Source organism: Schistocerca serialis, chromosome 9, assembly GCF_023864345.2.
Source record: "Schistocerca serialis cubense isolate TAMUIC-IGC-003099 chromosome 9, iqSchSeri2.2, whole genome shotgun sequence".
Classification (NCBI taxonomy): domain Eukaryota; kingdom Metazoa; phylum Arthropoda; class Insecta; order Orthoptera; family Acrididae; genus Schistocerca; species Schistocerca serialis.
In genome coordinates, this window is record NC_064646.1 from 379,760,030 (window position 1) to 379,778,549 (window position 18,520).

Below are 18,520 nucleotides of genomic sequence, written 5' to 3' on the forward strand. Positions count from 1 at the left end.
CACTTGAGGTGGGAGGGATCTTGGTTACTATGTCCCCTTATTTCAGGGCATGATGATATATAATTTAAGCCCTGATGAAGGATGTGCCTCAGTTGTTCCAGGGTGATAATGGGTGACAAGGGGCTTGCTCCTTCGTGTTTGTTCATGGACTAGGTTTTGGTAAGACAGTGACTGTCTATGAAGGTGCTTGTGAGATCAGCAGCATGCTGGACAAGGGAGTTCTCATCACTGCAATAAACCATTCACAGGTGGCCAGACCTTACGGGAAGGATTTTTTTCATGTGGAAGTGAAGGCAGCTGCCGAAAAACGGTTACTCTTGATGGTTAGTTGGTTTAAATTGGCATTTCAACAGCTGTTGTCATTTCCACACCAAAAAACCCTCCCATACAGATGGCCATACATGGACGGTGTATCTTCAGTGACAAGAACTCGCATGCCCAGTATGCTAAATATTTCATGAGGGCCTTCACAGACAGGCACTACAGCTCCTCCCACCACCCACCCCTCACCCCCACCCACCCCTACCCCTCACCACCACCCACCCAAACTTAGGCTGCAAACAGATTTCCTGTGTCATATCTTAACATACTCTCAATCCTCCCTTCTCGCCGCCAAGAATCAGCTACAAAGGAGCGTCCCCTCGTCACCCAGTATCACCCTGGCCTGGAACATCTGACCACCACCAGGACATTGACTATTTATCTTCATGCCCTGAAATGCGGAACATCCTACCCAAGATTCATTCCATCCTTCCTTATGTGGTGTTCCATCCCCCCATCCAACCTACACAATATCCTAGTCCATTCACATCCCACTCTCACTCCCACTCCTTTGCCGCAGGGAACATATCGCTGTGGAAGACCCGGATGCAAGACCTGGCCAGTCCACCCACCCAGTGCCTCCTGCTTCAGTTCTATCACAGGCTGGGCTATCCGTGAAAGCAGCTGTGTCATATTCCAACTCTGCTGCAATCACTGCACAGGTTTCTATGTCAGTATGTCAACCAATCACTTGTGCACTAGAATAAATTGCCACCACCAGACTGCGGCCAAGACCAAAATAGACCACCGAGTGGCACAACATGCAGCTGAGCCCAACATGTCCCCTCATGCTCCGCCCAATGTCTTCCCCCTCCTCTGTCCTATTACTCCCTCCTAACTCACCTCTCATTGTCACCAACACCGTGCACTGCTTCCTACTGGCTCAGACATCCATGCATCACATATGTCTCATGGAATGACATAGCCCAAAACCTAGCAAGTTTCCAGTCTCTCTCGTGTGTAGCTGTTGATGACTCAACACTTCTGCTTTTTGGAAAGTGGTCTCCCTTACTCGTAAAGTATTTACATTTGTGTGTGTTTATGTGCCGGGGGATGGATTGTGCTCTGATGTAACTGTGGAGAGGACTTCTATAGCCTTTTTCCTGTTATGTGTTCTTCCATTGCTTGTTTTTGGATATGTAAAGAGGTGGTGGGGGGCAAAAGTACTTCACTTAACAGGCTGCTTCATCCTCTCAACACCCTACTATTTAACTGCACCCGTTGTTGATTATAGTCTGTGTAAATCCGATTTCTTGTTGCATTTGCTATTATTGGATCTCTCCCTTAATCAGATAGGTACTAGTTTCATTATCTTCCTGCTGTCTCGGGTATTGTTTTCCTATTTTGTGTATTTATTGTATGCTGTGTAGCCATTGCACTGTTACTTTCATTGTGTACTGTATTTGATTTAGTGTGTTATTTGTGAATATAAGCTGGGCAATAAAAGTTGTTGGCATTAAACCTACAGTATTTACTCTTGGTAATTAAATTTGTGATACTTTATCTTAATTTCACTCCATTATTTATATGTTGTCACTGTGTATCACACTCGATTTCACATACTGTTTTTAGCAGTAAATGTATATATACTAATAATAACAAAATATTATCCAAAAATTAGATTGCTACTTGCTGGAAAGATGATGCATTGAGTTGCAGATGCGCAGCAAAAAGGATGTTACACATTAAGCTGAAAGCCAAAGCCTTCTTCAGAAAAGAAATGAAACACACACACACACACACACACACACACACACACACACACACACACACACACAGAAGCAGGCAGTGTCGGGTGAGGAGCAGACAGGTGGGTGCATTGGCAGAGAGGGGAAGAGATGGATGGGTGCACTGGCAGAGAGGGGAAACGACCACTGTGTGTGTTGGCAGAGAGAGGTGCATAATGAGGGTGAGGGGACATTAATTGTGAAGAGGTGATACAAAGGACAGGGTGGTAACCTGGGTGGAGGGTGTGGGGCTGCAGGTTATCGTAGGTTGATGCTGGGATAATTTTGGGAGTGGACAGTGTGTAGTAAAGATAACTCACATCTGCGCAGTCCAGAAAAGCTGATGGTGAAGAGGATGATCCAGATGGTCAGATTGTGATGCAGCCATTGAAATCAAGCTTGTTATGTTCAGCTGTATGTTGTGGTACAAAATGGTCCACTTGGCTCTCTACCACAGCTTGGTGATAGCCTTTCATCCTGGTGAACAGTTGGTCGGTAGTCATACCAATATAAAAAGCTGTGCAATGATTACAGCTGAGCTAGTATACGACCCTGTTGCTTTCACAAGTAACCCAGCCTCTGGTGGTGTGGGACAAGCCTGTGGCAGGTGATGCACTAGGATGTTGTGTAGTTCGGGTGGGTGACAGAACTCCACTTTAGAGGTAGGGTGGTGGTTCTTCTGGAGAACCTAGAATCCTCAGGGAATTACATTTTACCTTGAAAAATTAGGGAAATTTCAGGAATTTCATGAAATCTCAGGGAATACTGTGTTTTTAACCTAACATTGAAATTTAATTTTATTTACTTTTATACATCATAAATTTTAAAATATCTGTGTGTTAATTATATGAATATTATTTTGTATGACTTACAAATTTCATAAAAACTGTGATTAAACTACTTCTTTGGCTGATATATAGCTCAGCTGAGAGGAAAGAAAAGTAATTATTGTGGTATGCTAACCCCACCCCCACATATGCCCCTTGTTGCTCACCATTATTTTATCAGGAGAATCTTGGCGTTATCTTCCTCCTGATGCCTGGAATTCTCAGGGATTTTCTTCTCCAAGTTTGAGTAGCCATTTTGGGAGGGATGGTGGTACATGAAGGATGTGGTTCAGTTATTCCAGTCTGGGGAGGTATTGGGTGATTAAACGATGGTCATTTATAACTGGTTCTTGGGGGTGTTGGGGGGAGGGGCGGGGGGAATATGGCATGGGAAATTTGTTTGCAGACTTGATCTGAAAACAGTAAAAACGTCATGTTTCTCTGTCTGTCCGTCTGTCTGTTTGAACACCCTAATCCAAAACTGCTAAACTAATTTTTGTGAGGTTTTCACAGGTCACTGGAGCATAGCTTGGGGCAGAATATAGACTTGATTTAATAAAACACAGAAAAAGAGATATCATAATCTAAAACTGTCAGCTCAGCTTAGTAGTTCGAATATGTAATCATCACAGTGTAGTACACCAAAGAAACAATGGATTGTGCTGTTGTTTTGTAGTACAGGAAAGATCAAATAGATGATGTGGTTATTGTTTTTATCTCAGTTTTTGGAAGTTTGTCAGTGACAGGATTAAGTAACACAGTCATATCGTTACAAATACAATCTAACAGTAAATTTACTTTTCCAGGTTATACAGATTTACTGATTTCACTCTTTGTATTAAAAACTTAACATTGTTTTGCTTCTTTTTTACTTATATTCTTTGCCAGGAAAAAAATTATTAAGTTCGCTTTGTGATTTGGATGCCTATTCATTACATTTTGATTTTGTTTTATGTATGGATAAGAACTGTCTAGACAATGGTTGAGTCTTTATGAATACAGTGGAACAGCTAAAAGACTGGGGGCTATGTTGTCTGAAGAATCCAGTTACGATCGTGGGGTGAGGCCTGCTGTAGCTTGAGAACATTAGGCTTGAACTCACTCTTTGAAAGTTCCTTCCAGAAGTGAGACATGACATAACTCTGATCGAGAGCATTGTGCATTACCGTATTTACTTGAATCTAAGCCGCATCTAAAAAATGAGACTCGAAAGCAAGGAAAAAAAATTTTCCCGAATCTAAGCCACACCTGAAATTCGAGACTCGAAATTCAAGGGGAGAGAAAAGTTTTAGATCGCACCTCCAAATCAAAGCAAAGTTGGTCCATTGTAACATGAGACACAATTTCGGTCGAATGGATGAAGATACAGCTACAGTAGGTTGGTTCGAGTCATAAGCTTAACAGTTAAGCTTTACCAAGTAGCCATTGCTATGTGTCAGGCGCTTCGTCCTTATTTGTACGGGTACCCTTCCTTTTTCACGTGCTTCGTCTGGTTTGAATCAATTGCTTATTTTGCTTTGATCTGATAACTGCAGTTCTCTTTGTTATAGGTGTTTACGTCACTCTAAGCTGAAACTGCATTATTTTAATGTGTCATGCATTGTTTGTTGTATTCTGATAATGAGTGTTTACGATATGTTGCCACTTGCGGCATGGCTTGATTTTGTTCAGTGCTGCCGCCACTTACAATAAAAAAAAGAGAGAGGAATTTTCTCATAAGCGAAACAATGGCAAGAGACTACTATTTGTTGTTACTTACACTGCTGCTTTCTTTGATAATGATCAACAAGAACCAAGTAATAATGATAGAAGATGTTCTGAACAAGAGTTTAGCAAAAATTTCTCTCCGTTTGAAAATCTTTGCAGGCGCCTCTTTAGTACATTACATTCTGCACAGAAATTAGTCATCTTAGATTTAAAAATCTAGTCAGTTGCCGTGCTTCATTTCTGACTGTATCACTATTCAGCATAAGAATAATACAAATATAAACATGACATGATACGTACATTCTTCCGCATTTGCTGTTGTCTCACTCTAGTTTCGTAGTTTATTAGGCAGACAGGATTTAAGTGAGATAGCAGCAAACACGAAAGAATACATGGCATAATGTTTACATTCATCTACCTTGTCTTTTAGTTTGTTTACTGGCGCAAAGGTTTTGGCACCAGTATTTATCTTTGTGCCTGCAAAGCATGCCTGTGTAGCGCTACATATATTCAATGACAGAAATTAGTTGTGGTGGCACCTACCAACATTTTTCAGAACTTCACTTACTTTGCACTCGATTCTAAGCCGCAAGCAGTTTTTTGGATTACAAAGACCGGGAAAAAGTGCGGCTTAGATTCGAATAAATTCGGTATCTTGCTCCTCGAAATCCTTTGCTCATAGTGGCTTAAAGTTATTTCTCTCCAATGTAACGTCATAGAAGCAAAAATATTGATGAGAAGTGGCACAGGCAAGTAAGTTTTATACCCCAAATTCTACTTATTTCTAAATATTTACAATTTCGCTTTATAAGTGTATAATTTCCAATGAGCTGCTGATGTACCATAACCATAAACAAAGCACACAGCCAGACTGCTTTTTGCAGGTATGTCAGTTGCTTTTTCCATTGCCAGTTCCATGGGTCTCTCCCATGTTAGAGAAGCAAACAAGCATTTCGTTCCTGTCCTCAATCATACTACTTCAAACATTGTATGCAAAGAATCTTAATAAGTCAAAAATATATTCCGGCAACAATGGATTTCCCTGCTAGTTGGTTCATAATTGCTTTTATGTGCCATAGCTATATTCATGGACTAATGTATATTTATTGTTGTTTTAATTCCCCGCTCCCACAGACATGTGAAAATACAACTACTTTCATGGAAAGGGGAGGAGGTGAATGTAATTGATACAAAGTGATGCTCACAAGTTGATGATTTACTAGTAGAATTTGAAGATGTAACTTCATAGGCTTTCCTAGTGTAATAAGTCTTGAAAGTCTCTTCAGGTTTGCTCCTGAATTGTAAAATCAACTCGATTTAGTATTTTTACAATCCATCTGTCCGTCATCTTCAGGAGAAAGCTGCTGCCGCCGTGGCTGCTGCTGCTGCTGCTGCCGCCACCACCACAGAGTCCCACTGAGCATTGATGCCAAGGCTGCAAATCGATGTCCTATATAGACCTCCATATTGTATACATTGCATGTGCCACCCAATGCAGTTGCTGCTCTCAAAGGCTGGGAAGGTAGCAATGCCCTTAGTAGAACACCGGCGGCAATGATATATCAAACTCAGGGATTATTTTCGAACACTCGGGACTGACCGCATCAAAGAACATTCTGTTTTGATGCGTAATATTGCAGGATTGTCTCTATTAATCAAATTATCTTCCAACTAACACTCAGCTGCTTCTTTATAAACACTTCCAAAAACCGGAAGTGTTGGCAACTATCACAGTTTCGTCACAATTTATGCCGTGTACCTCATTTAAGCAATTTTCTGCTATGATGATTTTTCTGGTTGCTGTAGCCTCATATGTTCCATGCACCTATCCTGAACTGTGCGAATTGAGCAGCTGATGTAAGTCTTCCCACATTGACATGGAATTTTGTATATTTCAGGATTTCTAGGCCCCAAATATTCTTTCACAGAGCCAAGTACTGCCCCAATCTTGGGAGCTGGACGGAACAGTGTTAATCTTAAAACACCTTAAAATTCTTACAATTTTAAATGATATGCTTCCAGCATAAGGAATAGAGGCCACAGATCTATGCTCCTCTTGGTCCATACTCCATAGCCCAATGAATCTGCTTCTCACAGTATCCATTTTCCTAAAAAAAACAGCTGTCAAATGTGCCTGTTCTTGGATTAAACTATCTGCGTCAGAAATGGCATATGCTCTGCGTACCAGATTCCTGTGTTGGTATGGTGGATGGCAACACTTAGCATGCTGATACTGTTCAGTGTGTGTGTGTGTGTGTGTGTGTGTGTGTGTGTGTGTGTGTGTGTGTGTCAGCTTTCGATGAACCAGAATACCGTCTGGTGCCCAAGAATGGAAATATCCCATCACTTTCAATGACCGTAGTAAAATGCTGCCATTAAGACAGTGGAAGTGGTCCAAAAAATAAATTTGCAACTATGGGTGATAAGGTACTACCCATAGCCACTCTGTCATTTTGTTAAATAATGTTGCCATTAAATGAAAAATGCATGGATGTCAATACATGACGACACAAACCTTCACCAACTCTTCATCCAGTTTTTCACTGATCAAACTCGGGCTCTTCCAGAGTGAATAAAGATACCGCATCAAAACTCACTAATAAATCTGAAGGAACCAGCTTCGAAGATTTCAAGTGTTGAATAAAATCAGCCAAATTGGAGATAAGGTGTTCACACTTGCCAACATAAGGACTGAGAACAGGTGTTAAATACTTCACCATGCTATAAGTGGGTGAACCCAAATTACTAACAGTATTGTGTAGAGGAACCCCTTCCTTATGTGGCTTAGGCACATAAGGAATAGATAGAATGGCAGCACCAGGATAAAATTTCTTATGTAAATCTGCAGACAACGAGCTCTCTTTAAAAGCTAAAAGTGTCTTGCACTTAATCCTTTACGTGGGACCACTAGTTTGTCTTCTTTAAGCCGGGTTGTTGAGTAGTAAATCCATTTTAAGAATGTAATCATCCCGAGTCATTACAACCTTGATATTTCCCTTGTTGGCTGGTAAAACTACTACATCATAATTGTCATGCCTAAGGGAATGAATGGCTGCTCTCTCTTTGGAAGAGATGTTATCCCGTGGTGGCTGAGCCTGACGTAATGTGTGGGACACTTTGTGCCTTATTTCTTCCGCCTGGTCTTCAGGGAGGCTGTGTACTGCTTGTTAAACTGAGCAGATAAATCTTGTGACAGGAAATCTCTTTGGAGTGGGAGCAAAATTTAACCTTTGTCCAACACCACCTCTGTGGACCCATCCAACACTTTACTTGAAAGACTAACCACAGTGCGTCGAAGTTTATCTCCTTCTGAAGTTGTAGAATGAGAAAGAAGCCTTTCAAGCCTGTCTGGCAACCACACTCCTATGTGTCCAATTCGATAGTGCCCCTGTTGAACCATCAGTCCACTCCCAAACATCTCTTGGAAATTGTGATGACAAGTCCAAATGTAAGTAAAATAAATCATAGGAAACAATATACAGCTGTCTATGGGTAAAAACAAATGTGTTCTCTTGTGTGTGTGTGTGTGTGTGTGTGTGTGTGTGTGTGTGTTTGTGTGTGTGTGTGTGTGTGTAATTCTGATGAAGGCCTTTATGGCCAAAAGCTTACTTGTCTGACAGACTTTTTGTTGTGCATATCCGCAACTCAGCATCTCCACTACATTTCGAGTAGCAACTATCCTTTTCATAATATTATTATTCTTTTTCCATCCTGGATTTTCCAATTTTCCATTTTTTAATCTGTCAAATATTTGATGTTATGCATGTAAGTGAGAAAAAGGCTTGAAATTATGTGTAAAGTTTGTTGAAAGTGCTCTCTCTCTCTCTCTCTCTCTCTCTCTCTCTCTCTCTCAAATAATGGATGAATGTAGTCTGGGTATTTACACAGTTTTAACTCTTAATACTTGCTTCAGTGTGTTAATCCTTGAACATAAGATTATAACTCATAGAGAGCAGATTATGACAGTATTTTAAAATTATTCATTAATTATATGAAATATTGAAAATGAAATTTTGCTGCCCCTGGAAGCTGTTACATTGGAAACCTGGCTTGGGACAATGTACTGGGTGTGCCATTAAGTAATGCATATGGTGAATAGTTTTGTTACATGGTCTGTTTGTTTAGGCATCTACTATGATATTTTGTTTTTGCTTATTCTTTTACTGTTATACAGTGATAATTTATTGTTTTGTGATAAAGCGTGTACGAAGCTAATTTTCCAATACACGGACCTTTTTTTTTTTTTTCTCAGTTATGCAGTTCTAAATATGTACATGTTTTTCATTGTGAAGGCTTTATGAAGTAGGGATTATTTTGCCCAGTGTGTACTTTAATGAGTTAACATTACTCATATATTTGTTTGAAACTTGCACTCACAAAATATACGTCTCAAATTGATGTTTGTACACAAGCACTTTGTGAAGCTGTCAAGTGAATCTAAAGCCATTTCTATCAGTTCAGTCAATTATATTGTAACTTCCTGGTTTCCTGCTGAAGCTGGGGAAGGACAAGGCAATAGAATAGCAGGGTACGGAGATTTGCTCTGCTGATCTGTTAATATTGAGGTGACTGCTCTTGAAGTTTCGGACTATCAGACATTGCAGTCTAGATCTGTAGTACAATGTTTCTTATATTCTTCCAGTACATAAATTTTTCCTTGCATAAATTCCCTAACTCATAATAGGCTACTCTCACTGTATATGCTTCATTGAAGGCCAGTTTCAAACATTAGTCTTCACTGATATCTACGTTTACATGTATTCTCTGCAAAGCACTGTGAAGTGCATGCCAGAGGGTACTTACCACTCAGTGGGATTGGGGTTTCTTCCCACTCCATTTGCATATAAAGTGTGGGACAGATACCGATAACTGCATAAATGTCTTCATGTGTGGTGTAATTAGTCTAACCTTGTCTTAATTGTTGCTACAGCAGCATTTCGTAGGGGTCCATACAGGGTTCCGGGCTTCCTCAGTTAATAAAGGTTCTTGAAATGTTTTAAGTAGGTTTTTGCAGGACACTTGGCTTCTAACTCCAAAAGGCTATGCCAGTTCAAGTTTCTCAGCATCTCCATGGGTCTGCCTCATAGTTCTTACAAACCTGTGACCATTTGTGCTGACTTACAGTCAATATCACCTGTTAATATTTCATATGGGCCCTACACAACTGTGCAATATTCTAAGATGGGACACAAATGTGCTTTGCAATCAGTCTCCTTAATAGACTGAAGTACCCTATTACTGAACAGAAATTTGTCACATGCTTTACATACAACTTAGCTATGTTATATGATCCCAGTTCATACACCTGCAAAGCTACATCCAGGTATTTGAATTAGTTTACTTAGTCTACTTGTGATTCGTCGATATTGTTGTTATAGGACACTAATAACACTAATATTTAAGCATACTCTCATCTTTTGCCACAGTATAGTGTCTTATATATGCAGATATCGTACAGAAAACATCAGTAAAAACACAGTGGACCACATCTTTATCTTTTGCGCCTTGCAGCATACATGTTGCGTGAATTTCTCACAGAAACTTGCATCACTGCATTTCAGTGCAGCTGTTAGAGCATATTGCTTAATACTCAATATAGTTCTAATTTGAGACTTCTGTGCCATTTCAAGCTGTCTTATTTCAAAATACAATAAAAGAAAGCACATTTGCAGTCAAAGCTGTTCTGTTGTAATGCGCACAATTATCTTTTAATAATAAGTTGGTGTCATCTTTGTAAGATCATACAAGATGAACATCAGAGTCTGCAGACCTTAATTGTGCAAAATGAACAAAATAAGCTGCTGCTATTCACTGTTATACCATTTATTTAGATGGTCAATAAATATGTATAGGTTTCAATCATTCTTAACTCATGTTCAGTGGCCCGACACACAGATAATATAGAAACATTGCTAAATTTATGCTGTTTTATCACATTTACATGTTTGTGTCCAGTGATTGTTTTCACCCAACATTCACAAGTTCTTGGAATTTTTTTTCATTGAAGTTTCCAGGAAACCATATGAAACATTGTTAAAGGATTGCCAAGCTGTATTTTTCTTGCTATTTAGGACTATTTAAAACTGAAAGTAGGTGTCTTGCAAACTCTTATCTATGGACTGATAAACACAAACACTTTCACTTTTTCAAAACTGAACTTTTGGTGACTTTGAATTGAGCAAATGCAGAGCCATTTGTGTTTAAAATTTTTACAAAGTTTTTCATAAGCCATAATCTTGCATGTAATACCAAGGCTCATAAGTGGTCATGTACAGTATTTTTTATTTCCAGTGTTAACAAATGTCGCTTTGGCCATCTTTTCCGTGAATAGTATTTTATCCCAGTTGCACAGGAAAGAACAGTACTTGGTGTAGACAGAGCACAGCACTAATAATATGACCACTACTTTAAAATTCCCTTAAACTTCCCAGTGATATTTTGCATAGTGTACTAGTATCTGGTTGTTTCACGTATTTGGATATGTTTTCAGTGTTTTTGTGTTGGTAGTATATTCTCCATTGTGTAAAAGTACTGTTGTAAGTGTCAGAAAATGGTTGCTGCTGATCAGGATTGGGCATCATATACATAGTTCATTAGACTATGTCTTTTCATGGACAATGGAAACTGTACAGGAATAAGTCATTAGTATGGTTGGTGTATGTATTTGTATGGAGTGTAGCCATGTATGGAAGTGAAACATGGACAATAAATAGTTTGGACAAGAAGAGAATAGAAGCTTTTGAAATGTGGTGCTACAGAAGAATGTTGAAGATTAGGTGGGTAGATCACATAACTAATGAGGAGGTATTGAATATGATTGAGGAGAAGAGAAGTTTGTGGCACAACTTTACTAGAAGAAGGGTAGGACATATCCTGAGGCATCAAGGGATCACAAATTTAGCATTGAGTTGATGCCACTTCGGCAACATCCGTGTTGAGAGGATAACGTGATGATGAAGACAACACAACATCTAGACCCTGAGCGGAGAAAATCTCCAACCCAGCCAGGAATCGAACCAAGGCTCCTTCGCACAGCATTCGGGCACGCTGACCACTCAACTATCGAGGCGGACTTTTACTGGATGAATAATGATGCTTGTATCATCAGCAAACAGTGTCAATTTAGCTTCTTGTTTTAGATAAGAAGGGAGGTCATTCACATATATCAAGAACAGAAGGGGACCCATCATTGAACCCTGTGGGACACCTAATGTACTTTCACCCCAGTTAGATGATCTGGGAAAGTTCCTTAAATCACTTATTCCATATAAAGAAACTTTCTGCTTTCTGTTCTGTAGATATGACTTAAACCATTAATATGCTGTTCCATTTCTACTGTAGAATTATAATTCCTGTAACATAATGTCATGGTTCACACAATCAAATGCTTTGGATAAGTTACAGAAAATTCCTAGTGGTGACATTTTATCATTTAAAGACTCTATTACGTGGCCAGTGAAATTGTATAGTGCTGTTTCAGTAGAACAGCATTTTTGAAATCCAAACTGTGATTTACTAAGTACCCCATTACTGTTGAGCTGACTAACCACTCTTGAGTGCCTTACTGTCTCAATAATTTTTGAAAATGCTGTAAGCAAGGATAATGGCTGGTAATTATTGATGTGTCCCCTTTTTTGTAGAGAGGCTTGCCCTTTTTTTTCCCCATCAGTCTACTGACTGGTTTGATGCGGCCCACCACGAATTCCTTTCCTGTGCTAACCTCTTCATCTCAGAGTAGCACTTGCAACCTACGTCCTCAATTATTTGCTTGACGTATTCCAATCTCTGTCTTCCTTTACAGTTTTTGCCCTCTACAGCTCCCTCTAGTACCATGGAAGTCATTCCCTCATGTCTTAGCAGATGTCCTATCATCTTGTCCCTTCTCCTCATCAGTGTTTTCCACATATTCCTTTTCGATTCTGCATAGAACCTCCTCATTCCTTACCTTATCAGTCCACCTAATTTTCAACATTCGTCTATAGCACCACATCTCAAATGCTTAGATTCTCTTCTGTTCCGGTTTTCCCACAGTCCATGTTTCACTACCATACAATGCTGTATTCCAGACATACATCCTCAGAAATTTCTTCCTCAAATTACGGCCGGTATTTGATATTAGTAGACTTCTCTTGACCAGAAATGCCTTTTTTGCCATAGCGAGTCTGCTTTTGATGTCCTCCTTGCTCCGTCCGTCATTGGTTATTTTACTGCCTAGGTAGCAGAATTCCTTAACTTCATTGACTTTGTGACCATCAATCCTGATGTTAAGTTTCTCGCTGTTCTCATTTCTACTACTTCTCATTACCTTCGTCTTTCTCCGATTTACTCTCAAACCATACTGTGTACTCATTAGACTGTTCATTCCGTTCAGCAGATCATTTAATTCTTCTTCACTTTCACTCAGGATAGCATTGTCATCAGCGAATCGTATCATTGATATCCTTTCCCCTTGTACTTTAATTCCACTCCTGAACCTTTCTTTTATTTCCATCATCGCTTCCTCGATGTACAGATTGAAGAGTAGGGGTGAAAGGCTACAGCCTTGTCTTACACCCTTCTTAATACGAGCACTTCGTTCTTGATCATCCACTCTTATTATTCCCTCTTGGTTGTTGTACATATTGTATATGACCCGTCTCTCCCTATAGCTTACCCCTACTTTTTTCAGAATCTCGAACAGCTTGCACCATTTTATATTGTTGAACACTTTTTCCAGGTCGACAAATCCTATGAAAGTGTCTTGATTTTTCTTTAGCCTTGCTTCCATTATTAGCCGTAACATCAGAATTGCCTCTCTCGTCCCTTTACTTTTCCTAAAGCCAAACTGATCGTCACCTAGCGCATTCTCAATTTTCTTTTCCATTCTTCTGTATATTATTCTTGTAAGCAGCTTCGATGCATGAGCTGTTAAGCTGATTGTGCGATAATTCTCGCACTTCTCGTCAGCTCTTGCCGTCTTCGGAAATGTGTGGATGATGCTTTTCCGAAAGTCGGATGGTATGTCGCCAGACTCATATATTCTGCACACTAACGTGAATAGTCGTTTTGTTGCCACTTCCCCCAATGATTTTAGAAATTCTGATGGAATGTTATCTATCCTTTCTGCCTTATTTGACCGTAAGTCCTCCAAAGCTCTTTTAAATTCCGATTCTAATACTGGATCCCCTACCTCTTCTAAATCGACTCCTGTTTCTTCTTCTATCACATCAGACAAATCTTCACCCTCATAGAGGCTTTCAATGTATTCTTTCCACCTATCTGCTCTCTCCTCTGCATTTAAGAGTGGAATTCCCGTTGCACTCGTAATGTTACCACCGTTGCTTTTAATGTCACCAAAGGTTGTTTTGACTTTCCTGTATGCTGAGTCTGTCCTTCCGACAATCATATCTTTCTCGATGTCTTCACATTTTTCCTGCAGCCATTTCGTCTTAGCTTCCCTGCACTTCCTATTTATTTCATTCCTCAGCGACTTGTATTTCTGTATTGCTGATTTTCCCGGAACATGTTTGTACTTCCTCCTTTCATCAATCAACTGAAGTATTTCTTCTGTTACCCATGGTTTCTTCGCAGCTACCTTCTTTGTACCTATGTTTTCCTTCCCAACTTCTGTGATGGCCCTTTTTAGAGATGTCCATTCCTCTTCAACTGTACTGCCTACTGCGCTATTCCTTATTGCTGTATCTATAGCATTAGAGAACTTCAAACGTATCTCGTCATTCCTTAGTACTTCCGTATCCCACTTCTTTGCGTAATGATTCTTCCTGACTAATGTGTTGAACTTCAACCTACTCTTCATCACTACTTTATTGTGATCTGAGTCTATATCTGCTCCTGGGTACACCGTACAGTCCAGTATCTGATTTCGGAATCTCTGTCTGACCATGATGTAATCTAATTGAAATCTTCCCGTATCTCCCGGCCTTTTCCAAGTATACCTCCTCCTCTTGTGATTCTTGAACAGGGTATTCGCTATTACTAGCTGAAACTTGTTACAGAACTCAATTAGTCTTTCTTCTCTTTCATTCCTCGTCCCAAGCCCATATTCTCCTGTAACCTTTTCTTCTACTCCTTCCCCTACAACTGCATTCCAGTCGCCCATGACTATTAGATATTTGTCCCCCTTTACATACTGCATTACCCTTTCAATATCCTCATACACTTTCTCTATCTGTTCATCTTCAACTTGCGACGTCGGCATGTATACCTGAACTATCGTTGTCGGTGTTGGTCTGCTGTCGATTCTGATTAGAACAACCCGGTCACTGAACTGTTCACAGTAACACACCCTCTGCCCTACCTTCCTATTCATAACGAATCCTACACCTGTTATACCATTTTCTGCTGCTGTTGATATTACCCGATACTCATCTGACCAGAAATCCTTGCCTTCCTTCCACTTCACTTCACTGACCCCTACTATATCTAGATTGAGCCTTTGCATTTCCCTTTTCAGATTTTCTAGTTTCCCTACCACGTTCAAGCTTCTGACATTCCACGCCCCGACTCGTAGAAAGTTATCCTTTCGTTGATTATTCAATCTTTTTCTCATGGTAACCTCCCCCTTGGCAGTCCCCTCCCGGAGATCTGAATGGGGGAGTATTCCGTAATCTTTTGCCAATGGAGAGATCATCATGACACTTCTTCAATTACAGGCCACATGTCCTGTGGATACACGTTACGTGTCTTTAATGCAGTGGTTTCCATTGCCTTCTGCATCCTCATGTCGTTGATCATTGCTGATTCTTCCGCCTTTAGGGGCAATTTCCCACCCCTAGGACAAGAGAGTGCCCTGAACCTCCATCCGCTCCTCCGCCCTCTTTGACAAGGCCGTTGGCAGAATGAGGCTGACTTCTTATGCCGGAAGTCTTCAGCTGCCAATGCTGATTATTTATCAAAATTTAGGCAGTGGCGGGGATCGAACCCGGGACCGAAGACGTTTTGATTATGAATCAAAGACGCTACCCCTAGACCACGGGTCAATGGTATATTTTAACCTGTTTGGGAAAAAATACCTTGAGTTAGTGATGCATTACAGATGTGACAGAACATCAGCTGTAACTGCTCCACATTGTTTTAATATCTTGTTAAGATGTCATCTACTCCAACAGAACATTTCTTTTTCAAGGATATAATGATTTCCCTTATTTCGCAAGAAGTTGTTAGATTAAAATTAATCTGACAAGGACTTCTCAAAACTGACTCTTCCGTGTACCTCTTGGCTTTTTCTTTTGAACTATTCTCACCAATTTTTTCGCCTACCCTTAAGAAATGGTTGTTTAAAACATTAGCTACTTGTTTACTGTTGGTTAAGATGGTCTCATTCTCTTTAATAGTAATACTATCTACCCCAGCGATTACTTTTCCTCTCTTCTAACAACATTCCATGTTGATTTGACTTTATTGCCCGAGTTGTTAATTTCATCTCTAATATACATATTTTTTATTTTCTGGCAACTTTTCTCAGTGTGCTACAATAATTTTTATAGTGTAATATACTTCTGGGTCTTTACTAATTCTTGCTGTCTCATACAATTTTTTCTTTCTTTCTGAAGACACTTTAATACCTGTGGTAATCCAAGATGTCTTTGAAAATTGTTTGGTGTTAACGTTTAGTAATTTTTTGGGGGCAACAATGTTTAAAAAAGGGATACAAATTTATCAAGAAATATGCTGCATTTATCATGAGTAGCCTTACACTTTTACTCAGTGGTTTCTGAACTGTACATCCTGATAGGTTTTGTAAGTTAATCAATTGTGCGTCCTGGTCTGATAATCCATTTATCACAAGGAAAGCATGTGTTAGTTTTACATTCTTTTGTTGTACAAATATATTATTTATTAGAGTGCTACCATCTTGAGCTATACATGTAGGGAAGTTGATCACTGATTCTTTAAGTTATGTCATTAATAACACTTCTAGTTCACTTTTCCTATCAGAATTGCTTTAAAGTTAACATTGGAATCACCACAGATTAATAACTTCTTTTTGTCTGACAGACAGCATAGTATGTAGTCAAACATTTTTATGAATAGCTCCGAGTCTCCTTATGGGGACGTGTACACTGTTGGTAATATCAGCACTAGATTGTGTAGCTGCAAAAATGTACAGAACAGTACAGAATGAAAATTCCATTTCAAACTACAGATCGGGAGATACATAATGTATGCAATATACAAGAAGTATTATAATTTTATTTCATTAATTTGTCATTAATCATAATTTAAGTGTGTATTGCAGCCAAGTAATTTGTTAGTGAAATGCAAATCATCTTATTTTACTGGAGATAATATCATATTAACCTTCTGTGACAGAAATTAACCTGTGTGATTTTTTTACACAGGTCCCGCAATGCCATGAGCCGCTCTGTACCAACAATCCATGCACAACCATTGCAGCCTCCACAATTTGTTCAGGTGGAGGTTGCTGATGTCGACAACTCGCAGTTCATTGTGTATGCTGATTAGCATGGAAGCTTTACCTTCTGTGCATGTTGTCTCTCTTGGAACATAAGATGCTACAGCAGCATGCTGAAACTTCGGATAGAGTGCTGGTGTTTTCGAAAGAGAAAGGAATGTTATACATCTGTGACGGTGAAAGTCAGAATTATGTAAATACCAGTATTGCCAGTTTCTTGCACCAGAAATATCTGGGCAATGTAGTTTGCTGATGTGTGTTGACCAGGTGCGTAGAATTGCATTTCTTTTTCTGGTAAGGCCTTTGGTCTTCAGTAGAAATGACAGAAGAAAATAAGAAGCCAATGGACATGGAATTGTGACATTCCAACTGCCACTCTGCAATACTGTTAGAAAGAACTTTTTTAGCAGTGCTGGAATGTTGCTGTACGGAATTTTAGGCCAGAACATCCAGCTGCCCAAAACTTAACTTGTTGTTTTGAATTGATTCTGCAATAAGTATCATGAGAACTAGAACACATGGAATGTTAACAAATGAACTGTACATACTTAATATCATTTCATGTGGTTTTCTATTTATGATCTGTCAGGATTTGGGAGTTAGCAGTCCGGCATTAAAAAACAATGCATGTTGCGAGATCTTTTCATTTGGATGTTTATTGACCAAGTGTTGTGAAGTTGGTGAATCCGGCTAATGACTGAGAGTAGTGCCTTTCGACTGTAATACTGGTAATTTTATTGTAAGTTGAAAGGCACATAAACATACACCACACCATCCTGGACATAATCTCCTTGAAATGTGAGTGCACGTGTATGAGAAAAATGTGATATTTTGAACTGATCATTATCTGTTTCCATTTATCAGACAAAACTCATTTAAAATGCAAATTATATTTTTTTTAGCACAGTAAGTCGAGAAACTCATGTGATTAATTCATACCTGTCTATCATGCCTTACTGACAAGTGACTGTAGCAGGCAGTTTGAAAATGAACTATGTGGTAGAAGGATGTTTGTTTGTGCAATAAACTGCACAAGTAAAATAAGGTATCTTATGCAGGAATACCAAATGAGAAGATATTATTTTTGGTTTCATGTGAAGTATTAGATCTCGCTGTAAACATGTTAAAGTTTAAATATGTTTCCTCCCTCTCTGTAAACTTGTGTACAAAAATTTTACTTTTGTATTGTGTAAAATGTGCTATGTATACCATTTATGTCTCACATTTTCAATGAAAAATCATACTCCATTACCTTTTCATATGTGCTAATTGCATTGGAATAAAGGACTTGAAGAAGCACAATGTTGAATTGAGATTTTTGTCTTCTGTGCTCTTTTGTGTGTTGTTATTGATTTCATAAAATTCATCTGATTACCTTAATGGTCATAAAGGCCGTGACTGTTCTCACAAATGTTATGCATTGTGCGGAGGGAATACTGTAGTGCCAGTCCAAACTCTGCAATTTGTGTAAACATTGCCATGGAATTGCTGCTGTACTTATCAGTGGCTGCTAGGCTTTTGTT

General features: G+C 39.3%; 1 protein-coding gene across 1 annotated transcript in view; it reads left to right on the plus strand.

The window, feature by feature from the left end:
- The window catches only part of LOC126418591 (transcriptional repressor protein YY1-like), an 85,310-nt gene extending 67,019 nt beyond the window's left edge, over positions 1 to 18,291 (plus strand). Inside the window, exon 5 of the mRNA XM_050085423.1 lies at positions 16,924 to 18,291. Coding sequence (XP_049941380.1) covers positions 16,924 to 17,047 — 124 coding nt within the window. The 3' untranslated portion in view covers positions 17,048 to 18,291. The remainder of the gene's footprint in view (positions 1 to 16,923) is intronic.
- Positions 18,292 to 18,520: the final 229 nt, after the last annotated feature.